The sequence below is a fragment of the Ursus maritimus genome, unplaced genomic scaffold (genome assembly GCF_017311325.1).
Source record: "Ursus maritimus isolate PB19 unplaced genomic scaffold, ASM1731132v1 scaffold_34, whole genome shotgun sequence".
Classification (NCBI taxonomy): domain Eukaryota; kingdom Metazoa; phylum Chordata; class Mammalia; order Carnivora; family Ursidae; genus Ursus; species Ursus maritimus.
The window spans coordinates 12,004,147-12,021,618 of record NW_024426008.1 but is presented as its reverse complement, the minus strand read 5'-3'; the positions used below and the strand labels follow the sequence as shown (position 1 = coordinate 12,021,618).

General features: G+C 41.8%; 1 protein-coding gene across 1 annotated transcript in view; it reads right to left on the bottom strand.

Annotated features, from left to right (window-relative positions):
• Positions 1 to 17,472, bottom strand: part of PRUNE2 (prune homolog 2 with BCH domain) — a 227,190-nt gene that overhangs the window by 21,074 nt on the left and 188,644 nt on the right. The window contains exons 11-12 of the mRNA XM_040620128.1: positions 7,840 to 7,919; positions 5,469 to 5,669 (exon numbers count right to left, since the gene is read on the bottom strand). Coding sequence (XP_040476062.1) covers positions 5,469 to 5,669; positions 7,840 to 7,919 — 281 coding nt within the window. The remainder of the gene's footprint in view (positions 1 to 5,468; positions 5,670 to 7,839; positions 7,920 to 17,472) is intronic.

The following is a 17,472-nucleotide window of genomic DNA, read 5'->3' as shown; positions in this document are numbered from 1 at the left end:
TTTTTTTTTTTTTTTGAAGATTTTATTTATTTATTCGACAGAGATAGAGACAGCCAGCGAGAGAGGGAACACAAGCAGGGGGAGTGGGAGAGGAAGAAGCAGGCTCATAGCGGAGGAGCCTGATGTGGGGCTCGATCTCACAACGCCAGGATCACGCCCTGAGCCGAAGGCAGACGCTTAACCGCTGTGCCACCCAGGCGCCCCTATTTATATTTTTCTTACCGACAAGGAGGCACCTGTAAGGTCCTCTGCCTATTGTGGTCCTTATTGATTTGTTGAGTTCTTTATATAAAACTTTGTCGTACACTGTAATTATTCTCTTGCTTTGTGCTTAGCTTTTATTCTTTCTTTCTTTTTTTTTTTAAAGATTTTATTTTTAAGTAATCTCTACACCCAACACGGGGCTCAAACACACAACTGAGATCAAGAGTTGCTCACTCCACCGACTGAGTCAACCAGGCACCCCTGTGCTTAGCTTTTGAAGTGATAGTTTTACCAAACTGAAATTTAATATTTTTGTATAGCTGAATCTGTTAATTTTTGTTTTTATGGGTTTTTTTTTAAGACATTTATTTATTTTAGAGAGAGAGCAAGAGCAGGTGGGGCAGAGGGAGAGGGAGAGAGAATCCCAAGCAGACTCTGCACTGAGCACAGAGCCAGATGGGGGCTTGATTCCAGAACCCCAAGATTACGACCTCAGCTGAAACCAAGAATCAGACACCCAGCCGACTGTGCCACCCAGGTGCCCCAGTCTTTTTGATCACTGTATCATAGTAAGAAAGGGCACTTCTACCTAAAAATATGTATGTATACTAGCATTTTCCTACAGTTTATTATTTTTTTAAAGCATTATTACTCTTTTGGTATAAGACGGTGGGCCTTTTTAGGAAATGTTATCCCTACTGTTTCAGAGAGGAGAGCTGGCAAGGTGCTGGGGTTCCTTCTCCTTTCCCTACCTCTTCTGATTGATGTAAACGGGCAAAAGAAATTATTGAAAAGCTAGGGGTACAGGAAATTCTCAAAGTGTTCATTTCTAAAAGTCCACAATATAAGCTAGTAAGAAATAAAGATGGCTTTCTATATTCCTTTGAATTAGCAATATCCTCCCCATCTTCATAATTCTTCTGTATTATTCTAAACGCGCCCCCCCCCCACGGCCATCATTTTCTATTTTCAAAAATTTCAGGACTCATTTAACTCTCTATCCCCAGGGCCTCCAAATTTAACTTTTGGTCTGATGCCCTCTTCGCTGAGAAATGCTTGATTTTCTTTGTCTTCTTTCCTTAATAACCAGCTTTTCGCCCTGGTGACGGGTGAAATCAATCAAGCCCTGGGGAGGAGTCTATTTGAACGTTTTCCTTTGTCCTCTGGGGGATGATTTAGTACACAAGCTCCCGAATGTCCTGTGCTGCACGGACCGCGGTGGGGAATCCATCGTTGGTGTGCAGCATGGACTCTCTACAGGTGGTGTCAGCTGTAGCCTCCAGCGGGGACCTGTGTCTGCAAAAGGTGACTAGCTCTCTACGTTGTGATCAGACACCGATAATGTGAATCATCTGAGCGGACATTGTTTGAACTTTATCTTGTTAGAGGAAAGGCATCCTGTATGCAGTGAAGGAGTTGTTTCGGTGACAAAGAAAGAGCAGGGAGGCAGTTCGTTTGACTGTAAAACCTAGCACTCACCAGTACAGAGAAGAATCCTCCTTGCAGGCCACACCCTATGGCATAAGGTTGGTTGTGCGTAAAACAAAATAAGATTAACACTTCTTTTAGTTAGGGGTAGTTCATTCGTAGTTAAAACAATCAATTTTATAAGCTGGTTACGTGCAGGCTGTGAGGGCAGGAGAACATAGTAGGTGAGGAAGTTAAATGAAGTGACTGCCTGATTGTCTGGAAAAAATGGTGGAGCACCTTATTCACCCTGTAAACTGTCTGTTATTAGGGATTCTAGAAAAGGTAGCTTAGGGGTGCCTGGGTGGCTCAGTCGGTTAAGCCTCCAACTCTTGACTTTGGCTCAGGTTATGATCTCAGGGTCGTGAGATCGAGCCCCGAGTTGGGCGATGCGTGGGGCGTGGAGCCTGCTTAAGGTTCTCTCTCTTCCCCCCTCCCTCTGCTGCTCCCCCCCACACATGCTCTCACTCGCGTGCTCGCTCTCTCAAATAAATAAATAAATAAATCTTTAAAAAAAAGAAAAAGAAAAATGAAAAGGTAGCTTAAACGAGGTCACTAACCATCACTTAGGAGCCTAGGCGGAAAAAATATAAAAGCACATGAGTGTTTCTTACAACATCCTTATCAGAAATATTCAGGCTAGAATTCTTTATCATTTTTCCATTTCCCCTACGAAATGCTTTTGCTGAGATCTGAGTTACGGTAAAAAAAATAACTGAGGTGGGTTTGGAAAACAGAAATACATCATCATTTTTCTCACCTTTGGATATTTTTAAGTTTCTAGGATTAGTATTAAATAAAGCATTTTTTTAAAAAATAAAAGCCTAGATCTCCCTTAATCTGAAAGAGTGACCTCCTAAATCCTTCGGTATCTACGTGTTTTTGGTATCTTTGGCACACGTAAGTACCAGAGGAAGTCAAGCTTTAATTATATTGGTACACTGAATGATATTTTCCAACTATTTGGACATGATTATCAAAGAAAATTGCTTGGAAGTGGAACCGATTTCATGTCTTTTGAGAGTGAGATTCAAAAACATTTCATAAGCAAAACCACATTGTGGGAAAATAATCTGTCAGAAATGCTTGGTCATCAGCTACAGAATGAAACAGGCAAATGGCATGAAAATTCTTCAAGTGCTTGGTAAAGTAGGAGCCTTGAAGTCACGAAAATGGCTGGATGAAAGGGCATGTAAATAAATGTATGGGTAGGGCCATCAGGCTTGGCTTCCGGTGTGTTAACCTCATCTAGTGAAAGACCCCCTCCTACTCATTGTCAGTATATTCTGGGGAAGCAACATGGCGCAGAAGTCAAAGACGACAACTCAGGGTTTGAATGCTGGCTCTGGCATTTACGAGCTATGTGACCTTAGGTAAATTATTTAACCTATGTCTCAGTATTCTCATCTTAAAATGGGGTAAACATGATACCTATCCATAGAGCTGACATTCACAGAGCTGAGGAGAAAAATACCTAATATTTATAAACCACCTAGCACAAATCCTGGTGCAGAGGAAGCACTCTGAAAGGGTTCATTAAAGAAATCACTGACCAAACGTTTGGAAACACTGTGCCTTTGAAACTCCAATTTTGTTTAGAAGGTATACACTTGGTTCCAAATGCTCACAGAAGAAACCCACAAATGTGCTGTTTTCAAGCATTTATTTCCTACTTTGGGACTAAAATGTACTCACTTCTCTTCTATAGTCTGTTATCTATAGCTGCCTGTTTATAAAATCAAGCTACTCTGATACCCTTTGTGTTTTCAATGCTTCATGTTTTTGTTGGTTTAAAACGGCGTCTGACTATACATCTTTCATTTGAAAATCAAGGTGGGCTTTACAATTCAACTTACATTAAAATTCTGTCCTCTCAATCTAAGACCTAAATGTAGGGTTGTGGTTGTGAAACTGGTTCTTTCAACAAAACTGTGTCGACTAAATGAAAGGAACTATGTCAGCAAGTGGCAGCTTTAATTACCAGTTTGTTCAGCCACCGCCACTTCGCTTGGCAGTTTTGCTATTTATAAACATAAAAGGTTCAGATGTGGTGTGACACGGCTCCCTCTAGGGCAACAGGGAAGTGCAGGGGGAGAGAGGGAGGGGCCAGCTCATGCCACAGCTGTCTTCTGTGGGATGGGGGTCAAGGCATGATTCTTTTATACGGGAAGATATTAGCAGTTAAAGGGCTGGGGCAGCCGGGGTGGACAGAATAGCTGGGGAAGAGTCTCGGGGATGAGAAGAAAGAATATGAACTCAAGACCTTTCACATTCTCTTTGTGTATTTCCACTTACAGGGTCAAATACCCAGATAACTACGGAAATTGGAGAAGACAGCCATAGTGCAATAGAAAATCTCTAGTTAAACAGAAGAAACTGTCGCACAGGTAACTTAGCCATTTCCAGTTCTTTTGAGTTGAGGAAATGAAGGCTTATCCTCTGTAAAGGTAGGGGCTGAATCCGTGCGGGTCACGGTGGTAGTCCCAGTGGCTCAATGATCATCGGCTGAATGAATGAGCGAATCTGGTGAATTTCCTAATTTCCTAATTATGTTCTCTTACTGTGTTAAGTGTCAGGGCATCATTGCATTGCGGTATTTGGTTTTTGACCATAATAATTTTCCTGATGTATAAAAGCAATAGCTGTGGCCAGGATACTCCTGCTTTGAATTTCAAATATTATGAAGTCAGAGAATATCACCCTGTAAAATAGAAATTATGTAATTCCATTTTATAAAGCAAATGCCTTGTATTTGGATATAATTTCTTTCTTTTCTTTTCTTTTTTCTGAAGACTTTTTTCATTTATTTGACAGAGAGAGAGAGACAGTGAGAAAGGGAACACAAGCAGGGGGAGTGGGAGAGGGAGAAGCAGGCTCCCCGCTGAGCAGGGCACCTGACACCAGGACCCTGGGATCATGACCTGAGCCGAAGGCAGATGCTTAACGACTGAGCCACCCAGGTGCCTCTGGATATAATTTCTTAACCCAATTTCACTGAGCAAGTGAAAGAACTAAAATGAGAATGATATTCCTATCAGGAATGTCAGTGTTTGATCCAGCAACTCTTACTTAATTTCCCTTTTATTCTTCACCCAGAGGCCATCCCACCTTCCTTCCTATTTTACTGGGGATACAGCAATGGACATCATAAAGTCTCTGCCCTCACAAAGCAGATATTCTGGTGGGAAGAGAAAGACAATAAACATAAACCAAATAGTTAAATGATAGGATTTCAATTACTGACACATGGAAAATAAAATAAGTAGAGGGACAGAAAGTGACTAGGTTGGGAGGTGGGGAGATCCTTTGGTGACAGAGGTCAAGGAAGGCCTCTCTGAAAAGCTGACATCTGATTAAGATCTGAATAAAGAGAAGGAGCCAGCCATGAATGATCTTCAAGGAAGAACATTCCAGACAGGGGGTGTTAGTAAGCTCTAATTTCTCTGCTCCAAATTTTATCTTCCAGATTCAATTCTCTTTCTCTGCAAACCCAGCCCCAATTTTCTTACAACACAGCATGTAATGGCTTTCCCTCAACCTCAGTGCCTAGCACAAGACCTGCCAAGAATAAGCATTTAACAAAGGAGCAGCGGCTATGGATGACCTCTGTGACCATACCTGTTCTATTACACTCTAAACTGTCAATCACAGCCACCTATGACCTGAGATACAAACAAAAGCTTCTAGAAATCACAGAAAGGAGCCACCAGCAACAAAACGGGAGGTTTGTTCCCACAGCCACTTAGGTAATCTTTCAGTTTTCACATAACTTTGGCCTTGACAACCTGGCGACTTACCATGCCCAGTGTACTCAAAAGAATCTGCTTCGTCAGGGGTATCGAGTTCATCCACGTTGATATCAATTTCATCCGGACTGTCTAGGTTATCATCAGAGAGAATAGACCCTTCACTCTGGTCCAGAGAAAGATTGATATTTGGGGCTGTGAGTTTGATTCTCCGAGGATGAGCGTCATTAAGATCCAGAGAATTAGGAGGTTCTAAAGGAGAAAAAATAGGAACATCAAGTACTAGACCATATACATGGCTGCCAACAGTGTGGGTGGGCCCCAGTGAAACATTTTTAAGGCCCTTAAGCAAAGGCACACCTGGTAAAAACCCTTACGTGGAATTTGGATCCCTTTCTTGACCAGCAGGCCTCAGCACTGGCTTGTCCCAGCCACATACGCCCTGGCCACGTAGAAATAAAAAGTGGAAACCTTTGCTAGAGGAGCAGAAAACCAGTTTTCAGACCTGCCCTGTTCAAATTTGAGAACTTGACACTGATATAACAATGAATTGAATTTTTATGATGCATAAGAAAAACAGCTCAGCATACACAGGTCTCATAAATGTTCTTGTAGATTTCACTCCTATGGAATGAAGGATAAGAACTTCATCTATTATGTTCAAGGGCACCCCCAAAATACTTCCCTGCAGTTCCTGACAACTCTGTGTATGATCTGTAGTGATCTTTCTTTGGCATTCTATTTTTTTTTTTTCTTAAATAAAACTGAGGTAGCCTCCCAAATTACATTATTGGCTCAAGTAGTCACTACCTTTTACGCTAATATTTCTTGGAATTGGTTCCTGTATCATAAGTGGTAGTCTTCATGTGTTAAGGCTCATGGAAGTAGCTCCCATCCTCTCCATGTAATATGTATCGTGCTCCTACTATGACTTTCACTTAATGGAAGTAGAGCTGGAGAAGTCATTTTTAACCACGTCAATCCCAATTCAACAATGGTAGAAAGTTAGCCCTAAAATAGAAAGTTTAGGACTCCTGGGGCGCCTGGGTGGCACAGCGGTTAAGCATCTGCCTTCAGCTCAGGGCGTGATCCCGGTGTTCTGGGATCGAGTCCCACATCAGGCTCCTCCGTTATGAGCCTGCTTCTTCCTCTCCCACTCCCCCTGCTTGTGTTCCCTCTCTCGCTGGCTGTCTCTATCTCTGTCAAATAAATAAATAAAATCTTTAAAAAAAAAAAAAAAGAAAGTTTAGGACTCCTAATCACAAAATTTTGGAAGGCCATCTGGTTTACTCCTCAATTCTGGAATTGTAACTCTGGTCTTGCCCTAAGGAACGTGACTCTGTTTCTTTGTCATTAAAATTTTTTCTCTGTATAGAACATCACCCAAACTGTGTTCCATGTGATGTTTTTATGTATTATATTTGAAAAAAGTTTTTATTGACCCATAAGTTTGAAAAAGTTTGGGTTTCTGTATTACAGAAATTCTCACAACAGTGCTGTCCAAAAGTTTTCTGTGATGATAGAAATGTTCTATATAGCTGCTGGGTGCTTGAAATGAAGCCAGTGCAACTAAAGAACTGAACTTCTCAAGTTTATTTTAAATTTCAATTAATTTAAATAGTCACATGCAGTGAACCACTACCATATAGGACAACCATAGCCTTACTATCATAGCCTATATCATTCACAAGTGGACTGTGAAACTCTAAGAGTAGTGTGGATATACAGTGGCTACCAAGATTATTTGACCAGAGAACATTTAAAAATAATTATGTCACATGACTAGTATTTTGAAAAATGCACTTTAAATACTTGGACTGAAAAATAAATAAATACATAATCGACTTGCTTTTTCCTGCTCCATTCTAGGCTTGGCTGATAAAATCAGGGTTCGGGATCTTGGCATGTTCCTGAAGCTGGTACAGTGCACAGGAGTGACCTCAGTACAAAGTGAGAGTGGGATGCAACTGGAAATTTAAAATTCTTCTTATATGTGCCTTGAGCTGGAAACCCGTGGCAGGTAGGGGTTTTGTTTGTTTGTCTGTCTGTTTGAACAATCAGGATACTGAGCCTTCCTGACATCACATTTTTAATTTTAAACATTCTCACCCTGAAGTACAAATCTGGGGAATGTCGATGTTAGAATTTGGTACTCTGTTATCTGGTAGCCACTTACCACAAGCTGTGCTGACAGCTGTGGCCCAGGAGGTCAAAGGCGGCCTACACTAGTGAGCATCAGTGTTCAAGTCAATTTTGAAATGAGCCAAATCCAGCCTAACAGCCGCCTCACTTTTTTTTTTTTCTCTTCACTTTTATCACTGAAATCACAAGTTAGATGCATAGGAAATGGTTTTCTCACTGAATAATGACAAGGTCTGGATACAGACTGGTGCTGAAGGAAATGAACAAATGCTCCTCTCACCAGGCCTCATGTCTGCAGCACTGGGGCTCGGCATTCCCTCCTCAAAGGGGATGTCCATGCCTACATCCTCTGACGGCAGTCTGGAAAAAAGAAAGAAAGAAAGAAAGAAAAAGCAAAGCAGAGAGTGTAAAAAATTGTGTGGGACTTAATTTTCTCTGAAAAGGCAACTCAGAGATTCCAGGATAACATTTTCAGCTCGCTTGGAATAAACCAAGTACGTATACTGAAGCCATCGTCAGTGGCCCCATTTAGAATAAAGACTTTCTGCAGTTACCATGAATAAGAAACATGGGTACCAGTCTTACTCTGTGTACACAGCAAATCATTTCTCCTAGTAGCTCACACAAGTAAGCACACACCAAGGGAAAAATCAGAAACAGGAAAAGCAAATAACTGATAAAATACACTTACGGTGGGCATGTAACAATACTTTTTCAACAGGAGAGGTAACACACGTGCTTTGGAGTAAAGACAGACCTGACTTCGTATATTATCTCTTCCTCTGTGTAAATTTGAGCATATTAAATTGCTGTCGGTCTCTCTACATCAGTAAAACAGAGATATACCATCTACCTCATTGAGTTGCTGAGAAATGAAGCAATAAATGTAAAGGGCCTAACATTCCTGAGAAGGCACCAACTGATGTTATTTCCTATCCTTCTTTGAATATTTGAAGATTTGTTGTGAATTATATGTTGGTGAAGACAGTTCTGGTCATGAGATACCATCTTTTCTCTCTAAACAGTATTGAGCTCAGGACTGGTAAGCCAAGCCACATGTAGGGGAATAGGAAAATACTGGAGAAAATTGTGACAAATATATATGTTCCCATAGGAAGCTGACCACTGATCACAGTGAATTCCCCTTGACCTATTTTTACCTCCCGTTCCTTATTTAGTATATCTCCATTTATCATGACAACATATTTTTCTTCTTGATGCTTCCATGTAACTTCACTCATCTAGGGCGAGTCCTTGTGATGTAGGCACTAATCTATATTTAAGCATGATGAACCTTCGTGTTAGTGTTCTAAACTTAATCTCTCCCTCCCTGTTATCGACACTTTTCTCCACTGGAATCTGGGTCTACCAAATTTGGAATTTGCTTACCTGAATGATCAATTTCCAGGATCCAAGTCTAAGCCCTTACTGTCAGCAAAGCACTATGATGAAAAAAAATTATTTGTTTCTAGTGAGACGCAGTGCTTCATTTATTCGACAAATAGGTAGTGAATACCTATCTGTGCTGAGGACATGGAGGAAAAGAACAGACGAGCCTCATTCTTGTAGAGATGGGACGATGGGGTTAAACAGTGATTATCACTGATAACTCAGTGCTGCTCCCCGAGAGAAGTGAATGCCCGTGTTGTTACCCACCAACCCCCAAAGAGCTCTTCAAAAACACAACCTCAGGGAGTTTCTTTCTCCATACACTTGCTGTTTTCTCCATCCTGTGTGTTCTCTGAAATGAATCCTGCACCCTGGCAGAAAGACAGGGAGCAAGAGGTTCGTGCGTTAGTCAAAGATAATAATGTATGGGCAGGAACAAGATAAGTGGTGTCAAACAGAGACACCATACTCGATGGCAGCAAACTGAATTATCCAGCAATGGAGGTGGGGTGGTGAACGAAGAGAAGACCTGTGCTAGGCCCCAGGTTTGAAAGTCCTGAGACCCAGAGGGATGGTTTTCCATGATGCTGCAGCTTTTCAGATTTTCTTACAATGATTCCTTGCATGTGAAGTAATCTGTGTGTATTCTCCTTGACATACACCCTGCAGTACCCATAAAGTAGCAGACTGCTATTTAAGAGCAGCTGGATTCCAGTCTTAGTTCTATCACTCACTGTGTGTCATATGACAAGTTATCTAATCTTTCTGTGCCTCAGTTTCCACACTAATAAAAGAGGGAGAATGTGTGATGTCTAAAAATAACACTAAAAGGGAAAAAAAGTTATCCATTATTATTGTAGCTCTTTTTGTCATCTATTCTAACTGCCTGCTGTATTAGCCTTGAAGCTTCACGAGGACAGGAACCATCTGTCTCTACTATCATGTCTCCAGCACCGGATAGAGGTCAATACCCAATAAATAGATGTTGAGTTGAATTACTGAGCTTGAAATTGCCTAAATGCACATGTACATTATTTCCTCTAGTCCTCCATGAGTCAACCTTAAAAAAAAAAGACTTTATAGCTGTACCTACTTCCCATGAGGGTGCTAAGCCTTAGCTCAAAAATAAATATGAGAGGTTTAAATAAAGAGATGGTATTGGTCTCAAATTCTGTAGGTTTTATGTGTGACAACATCATGGACGTAGAGGGTATTATGCTACGTAAAATGAAAGCCAGTGAAAGACAAATACCTATGATTTCACTTGTATGTGGAATCTTAAAAAACAAAACAAAACAGAACAAACAAAACAAACAAAAAGCAGAAACAGACCCACAAATACAGAGAGCAAAGTGGTGGCTGCGGGGGGCGGGGGGGCTGGGGGATGGGCAAATGGGTGAAGGGGAGTGGGAGACAGAGTCTTCCAGTTATGTAAAGAATAAGTCCTGGGGATGACGGGCACTCAATGCATAGAGAATATAGTGGTATTGAGATAGCACTGTATGGGGAGAGATGGCAGCTACACTTGTGATCATGGCGTAACATACAGAAGTGTGGAATCACTAGGCTGTACACTTGAAACTAATGTAACATTGGGTGTCAACTATACCTCAATTAAAAAAAAAGACTTGTAGGTTTTGTTACTGTTTGTAAGTTACAGGCAACATCATGAAATAATTGAATGCGTCCTAGATATGAGGTGATAGTTCTGGGTTATAATTCTATGTTAGTACTGATAAACTGATTAACCCTGAGAAAATTATCCAACCACCTTTGTGATTTTACATGGAGATAATAAAGACCTAATATCACAGTGACTGTGGAGAATAAATGTAATACCTGTGAGTACTCCATAAATCACAAAGCATTGACTAAGTTTAAGGTATTACATTCCCTCATTTGAGACATAGTATTAGGATTAGGGATTTAATTGAAGTATGCGTCATGGCTGGACAGAACATAACGAAGGTTACTACAAGCAGGGTATTAGCCCAGGTAAGAGAAAATTTCAGTATGGCATAAATCTCCATAGAGCCTGTAAGGTCCCTTGAACTCACTGACGTTAGTGAATAGAGCCTTTTTCTCTCACTACTTTTTTGCAACACAGAGCGGAGACCCTGTTAAGAAGGTGCTGGAAAGCCAGTGTTGGCATGCATGGGGGAAGGGAAAGCTGAAGGTTGTGGTCAGGGGTGACCTCAGAGGAGAGGGACTCTCACAAATCATGGATATTACAGAAGGCCGTAGGGACATTTTAGGAAACCCACAGGGACAGAGAAGGAAAGCTGAACCAAAATAGCCCAGAGGCAAACCTGAAAGAAACGCGAGTTGTGTTCATTGTAAATAGTTTGACCACATTCGTGCCTTGGGTCCGTAAATATTTATAGAAATGACATGGCCAACCAGGGTTGTTGGCAATTGAGCAAGATGGAGTTTTAAGATCAATAACGTAAACCTCTCGGGATCTATTAGGTAACAAATCAGTCCAGAGTGAAGATAAATATTTTACCTTATCCATCCATAGCCACTATTTAATTTGGGGTTTTCTGTATACAGAACGGAGCTACCGGAAGAGGCTGAGGGAATTGTAAAATACAAATTCGACTCTTAAACGGCTGACCTCCCAAAGAGATGCTCGGCTCCATGTCTCCATCTAGAGGACGGATCTGGAACTGTTTGTTTACTGGCTGGTTTTATAATCCTTATTGCTCTTCACCAAATATTTCTGGCTCATGGCCTTCTGGGCACGTGGTAAAATTGTACTTTCCTGCTCTCCTTTGAAATTAGGGTGGTCAGGTGATTTGCTTTGACAGATGAAATGAGAGTGGAAGTGGCAGGAGTGGTGTGGCAGGTGTAGGGCCGAAGAATGAGGTACGAGCAAGTGTGGGGGTGCCGTGGGCTGCTCCCCGTCTAGGTGGCTGAGTTGGAGCTCTGTCAGGCTGCAGCCAAGAGGCTATGAGCAGCAGAAGGCCCTCCTTGAAGCTCACTGAATATGTAAAGAAGAGAGGAATTTTTATTGTGTTTTGCCCCTAAGATATTGAGTTTCTCTGTCATCACATACTAATCCAGCCCATTCTGACTTGTACAACTGGCCTTTAGCATTTGTTTTGAAGGGAATATCTGACTTATACTCTGCCCTAATTTGGGAAACCCATTTCTCACATTCTCAACCGAGGTTCACGTTGATGGTACACATCTTGTCTGGGTTACTAAAGGACGAAAGAAAATTTTAAAAAACGAGAACAAAAGCCCTGAAGGACATCAAATGCTTTCAAGTGTTTTTTAAACTTGAGTATTTATATGCCATCGTTACGGTTTTTCCACCTAGCACCTGTTAATTTACTTAACATTTTTCTTTAAATTGACTTAGTTTAGTTAAGTAAATTCATTGTGAAAGGAAGATCTGCATCACTTGCATATACGGAAACTCAAAATCACTCGCCTAAAATAGTCACATAAATTAAATACAACGAAAATAAAACAATGCTATTAAATTCAAGGAAGAAACACCTGGGCTCTGAGACTTCTCTCTTTGCTAAAAAATAAATAAATAAATAAAAATTAGCCAGTGTCTGGCAAAGTGGAAAGCCATGTACCATGATAAATGCAAAGAAATGCTGTATAAGATACAGCACCCAAAGAGTAATTAATATATTTCCAAACTTGAAAGAAATCAAAGGAGATCCCCAGGGGCCAGAAACAGTGTTACTCCAGAAAGCCGATGAAAAAGTAGCCCATAGGATTTTGGCCTAGACACAGGTGTTAGGGCTCCGCAGGAGAATAAGGCAGTGGACCTTAAAAAACTGCCCCCTTAATGGAAAGTGGATGAGAAGAAACTCGTCTCTGGCCTTGGAAAGTAAGTCGGCCTGGGATCTTGGGTAGAATATGAGAATTAGAGACACTGCTTGTATGCCAAGCCTGTTTCTATTTACATTACCCGAATGATGTAGGGAACCCAGGTCAAGAGATTCAAACTAAAATTCACCTAGGACCATTGAAGGCCTACAGCCCTAGGGTTCCAGAAGAATCAAATGTGAAGCCACTTGGTGATGTTATTTTTACAATCTAGGAGTCACTGGAAATTTGTTTAGGAGAAAAAAAAAAACTCTCTGAAAGATGAGCTCACACCAAAAACCCAAAAAACATAAAAACCCAAACCATAAAATACACTAGGGAAGAACACACCACGAGGGATTGCCATCAGATGCAGCAGACAGAAGAATTAGCCAGACAAGTACCCCCCCCCCCCCGGGAAAAGGAACAGTATGAAAGAGATTCTCAGGATTAAAGAATAATTTTTAAACCTTTGTCGTGTGAAAGCTCTGAGATTTGGGGTTGTCACAGTTGGTAGAGTCACTTACCCTGCCTAGCCACGCTGCTTTAAAAAGGAGCATCTAAAAATAACAATGCAGAAGTGTTGACAATAAAGTGACACCAAAAAAGTCAGAAGAATATTAACCACAGGAAGGCAAGCGTCACAATATAATCACAATATTAGTATCAAATGGGATAGATTTTAGGCAGAAAAAGATTCTCAAGCCTTAAGAAAGTTATTATTTCGTGAAAAAAGGAATAATTCTTCAGAAGATATAATAATCCAGAGCCTACATGCTTTCAACAACAAAGCCCGAAAATAAAATAAACACTGAATATAAATTATAAGGAACATTTAATTTTGTGAGGGAAAATTTAAATATACCTCTCAAGAATTTATGTCAATCTGAAAAAAAGCATGAGGATAGACTTCTGAACAATGGAATAATATAGCTTGATCTGATGGACGGATCTGCACTCAATAAAAGTACACCGTATTTTTCAAACTTATGAAAACTGACCATAGAGAACGTCTCATAAAATACCGGAAGTCAGTATCACATGTACCGTAATCTCTGACTTCAGGGACATACATCCGGAAACCAATCACGAAAAGACAATTTGGAAATTGAGAAACACATTTGTAAGCAAATGACAATAAAGCTCTATGAATCAAAACTGGTGAAGGCAGCTAAAGAAATTCCTAGAGGAAAATAAACAGCTTCGAATTCAGGTATTAGAAAACAAAGTGGACTGAATTAGCTGAGTTCAACTCAACCCAAGGAAGTCAGAAAAAGAACCATCCTCTTATGTGATTCAATGCTGTGCCACAAACACAAAATCAACCACTGCACATGGGACCCATTTTCAGATTGGAGAATCCATTTATGTCACTGTTCCCTGTGAACATGAGAGGTGGCACACAGATTCAATACAAACAGCATTGAATTCCACATCCTTCCAGTATTTCTGAATCTGGAAGGATTTAATTGTTGTTGTAGGATTAGCTTTGCCTGAAATCGGGTGCTTTTCAACAGGAAACAAGCAGCAAACCAAGACTTGGCACACACACATGCAACATCTCTAGATGGTAATGGTTCCCAACAGGCATGTATGCCTAGAAGTAAGCAGCAACCCTTTTGGAGAAGCATCATTCTTACAAGATTGGCCACTAAGAAATATGGCTCCGAAGAGGTAGGGTAGCAGGTTAAGGCATTAATTGTTCTTAGAAAAATATCAGATGGTTATGCTGATATATTTTGGAAAAATGATTACATCCAGAGAAAGTTCCTTTATATCAGAGTTCCTAAAATTCTCCTGGCTTCCTTCTAGTTAGGTAAGGTCTACTGGACTGAAAAAGCTGCTTTCTCTAGAAATGGAGATTAAGAGAAAAAAGAAAAGCCAAACAAAACTTTTCATGAGGTGCCTGCCTTCCTTTGTGAAGCACGTAAATTAGCCCTTTAAAGCCCAACAGCTGGAGGACTGCCATTTCAGGATTCTTGTCTGATAAGGTAGTCTGCACTACTTAAGGTAAGAGTATTTGCCATTCTGTGAACCCTCCGGTGCTTACCAAATTACTCACGTGGGAAGCAAGCCAGAGGCTGCCCTGGGCTTCACACTCCGATTAATCAAGCTGATCCCAAGGAAAGGATGGGAGCTTAGCTCCCCCAACAGGAAACTGGGTTTGAGCCATAAAATGAGGCTCTTAGCGACAACAAGCAGCTCAGCTGGGCTTCCTTGCCCTAGAACAGATAAGCACTGTGGTCCCTAGAAGCCAGCCAGCCAGGGCAGATAAGAAAGAGGTGATGACAGGGAAAATGGATGACAAAGTAAGGGAGAAAAGCACTGGGCTACGCCCAGAGACCTACCGCTTTGGGGATTTTGCAGAAACGCACACACCATGCCGTCTGTTCTCAGATTCTCAGAGGAGCGGGACACAATGCAGTTGCCTTACCCAGGGTCAAATTCTAAAACTCTGCAGGTAGCAGAGATTACTTGTAATCCAAATGACCCTTGGATAAGTTCTTGAATTGTTCCCTAAATCATAACATATGTGGTTAAAATCCTTTGTGTATAAAATCCTTTAGAGTAAATCTTATGGACACTAAAGTTTGAGGAACACTGAGCAGGAATAGAAGGAGGCCATAATATCATTTCAACCATTTGCCTTTAAGATAATAATTAAATCACTGGCTGGGAACAGAGATGGATGGAGAATTCCACCTCTTGCTTGCAGGGTATATGCCATACTCTCTTCTTGTGTTTTCTAAAACTTAATACATATCGGTCATTTGTGTGTTGTTGAGAAGATTACATTAAGTGGCATATTCTTACACTGGGGACGGGCATATCGTTGTTTATGAGTGGATTTATAGTTCGTAGCTTGAATTCCTCACAGGCATCTCAAACTCAACGAGCACAAAACTGTATTCAGCATCTCCTCTACAGAGATCTGCTACATCCTATATTCTCAGTGGTGGTTTGAGAAAGTATCCAGAAATTCTTTGACACTCCTTGCAAAAGTTGAAGCCCAATTCCTCTCCCCTTAAGTTTGAATTGAGTTTAGCAACCTGCTTCTAAAGAACAGAATAAAGTAGAAGTGACACTGTGTGACTTCTAAGAGTAGGTCCTCAAAAACAGTGTGGCTTCTTCTTTGCTCTTGGGTCACCCCACTGGGAGATGTCTGCTGCCATGTTGTAGGGACACTGAAGCAGCCCTATGGAGGGATCCATGTGGCGGGGAACAGAGGCTTCTGGGACAAAACCAGGAAGGAAGTGAGGTGGCCTGCCCACCGCCATGTGAATGACTCACCTTGGAAGAAGCTCCTCCGGCCCCCATCAAGTCTTTGAATGACCGCAAGCCCTAGCCCATGTCTTGAAAGCCTCTTCCTAAGAGACCCTGAATCAGAACCACCCAGCTGATCCACTCCTGAATTTCTGACATACAGAAACTGTGAGAGAATAATGTTTGCTGTTTTATGTTGCTAAAGTTTGAGACACTATTATACAGCCAGAGCCACCACGTTCCACATCCTGGTGAATGTCTCTACCTATTACCTGAGCACCCAAACCTCCAAACTAGCATTCATTCTGACTTCCCCTTCTTTTTAAACCCCCTTTTCCCCATCCAGTTGACCATCCAGTCCTGCAGATTTGCCTCTCCTCTCCTGTCCATTCTCACCAATGCCACTTACACGCATGTGTAAATGCTCACTTCCGTTCCTTCCTTGCAGGAACTTGTTTCCCTTTTTCTCCTTCTGATTTTTACTCCCCACACCCTCCAAAGCACTCACTGAATATCCTTCTCAATCTAACCTTCTTGTTTCAATCCCTTCCCTTCAGTGTTCCCCACTGCCTGAAGGAAAAGGCCATGAGGCCTTCCTGCTCGGCCCCTCGCTCCCCCGCGCCAGGCTAGAGCCTCCTCTCCTCTTGCCCACTCCCTGCTTGGCCCTGCTCATCTTGCTTGTCTTCTGCAACTCAGCTTGGACATCTCGGTCACTGATCTCACCCCCAACCCGGCCAGCCGGGTCAGGTTATAAAGCACCCTGTGCTCATTTCAAATTGGCAATTTTTCATATTTTTACAATCACCTATTCTTAACTGGTCTACTCCCCCACTCCTATCCCTCCCTCCACACGGGCACACAAAGCTCCCTGCGGTGCTTAGCACAGAGCCTCGCAGGCGGTGGAGATGAAGAAATAACTATTGAATCAACGCCTTAGTTAGATGTGAGGACGCCCCGCTCTTCTGGTGAAATGCTTCTCACAGTGTCTCACCACATATCGGAACTTGAAAATCAAAATGCTCTACCGAGGAATCACTTCCGTTAACAAGTTCAGCGTTCTTCAAAACAGAATTTAGAAACGGTAGCTGACTCGTACAGAAATGATATTACAAAGAAGCAAGTGCTCTAACACGAGTCGGTAGAGTTCACCGGGCAGAGTCTGCTGTGCCCTCTCCCTCCGCAATATAAAGCTCCTCCCAGATATGGGCGGGGTGGGCGTGGCTAAGCAAGGACGAGGTTCTTCTAAAGGGCGGGGAGATGCGGACAACTGTTGGCCTTCAGAATTGAAGCCTGTCCTGAGTGCAAAGGGCAACGGCTTCGGCAGATGGCCAAGTGATGGCTCCTACAACCCTGCCCACCCCCTACCTCACCAGCTCAGCACCACCTGGAATTCATCCTTTGTGGAGAGGAGGCTGAGGGTGCCTCCCTG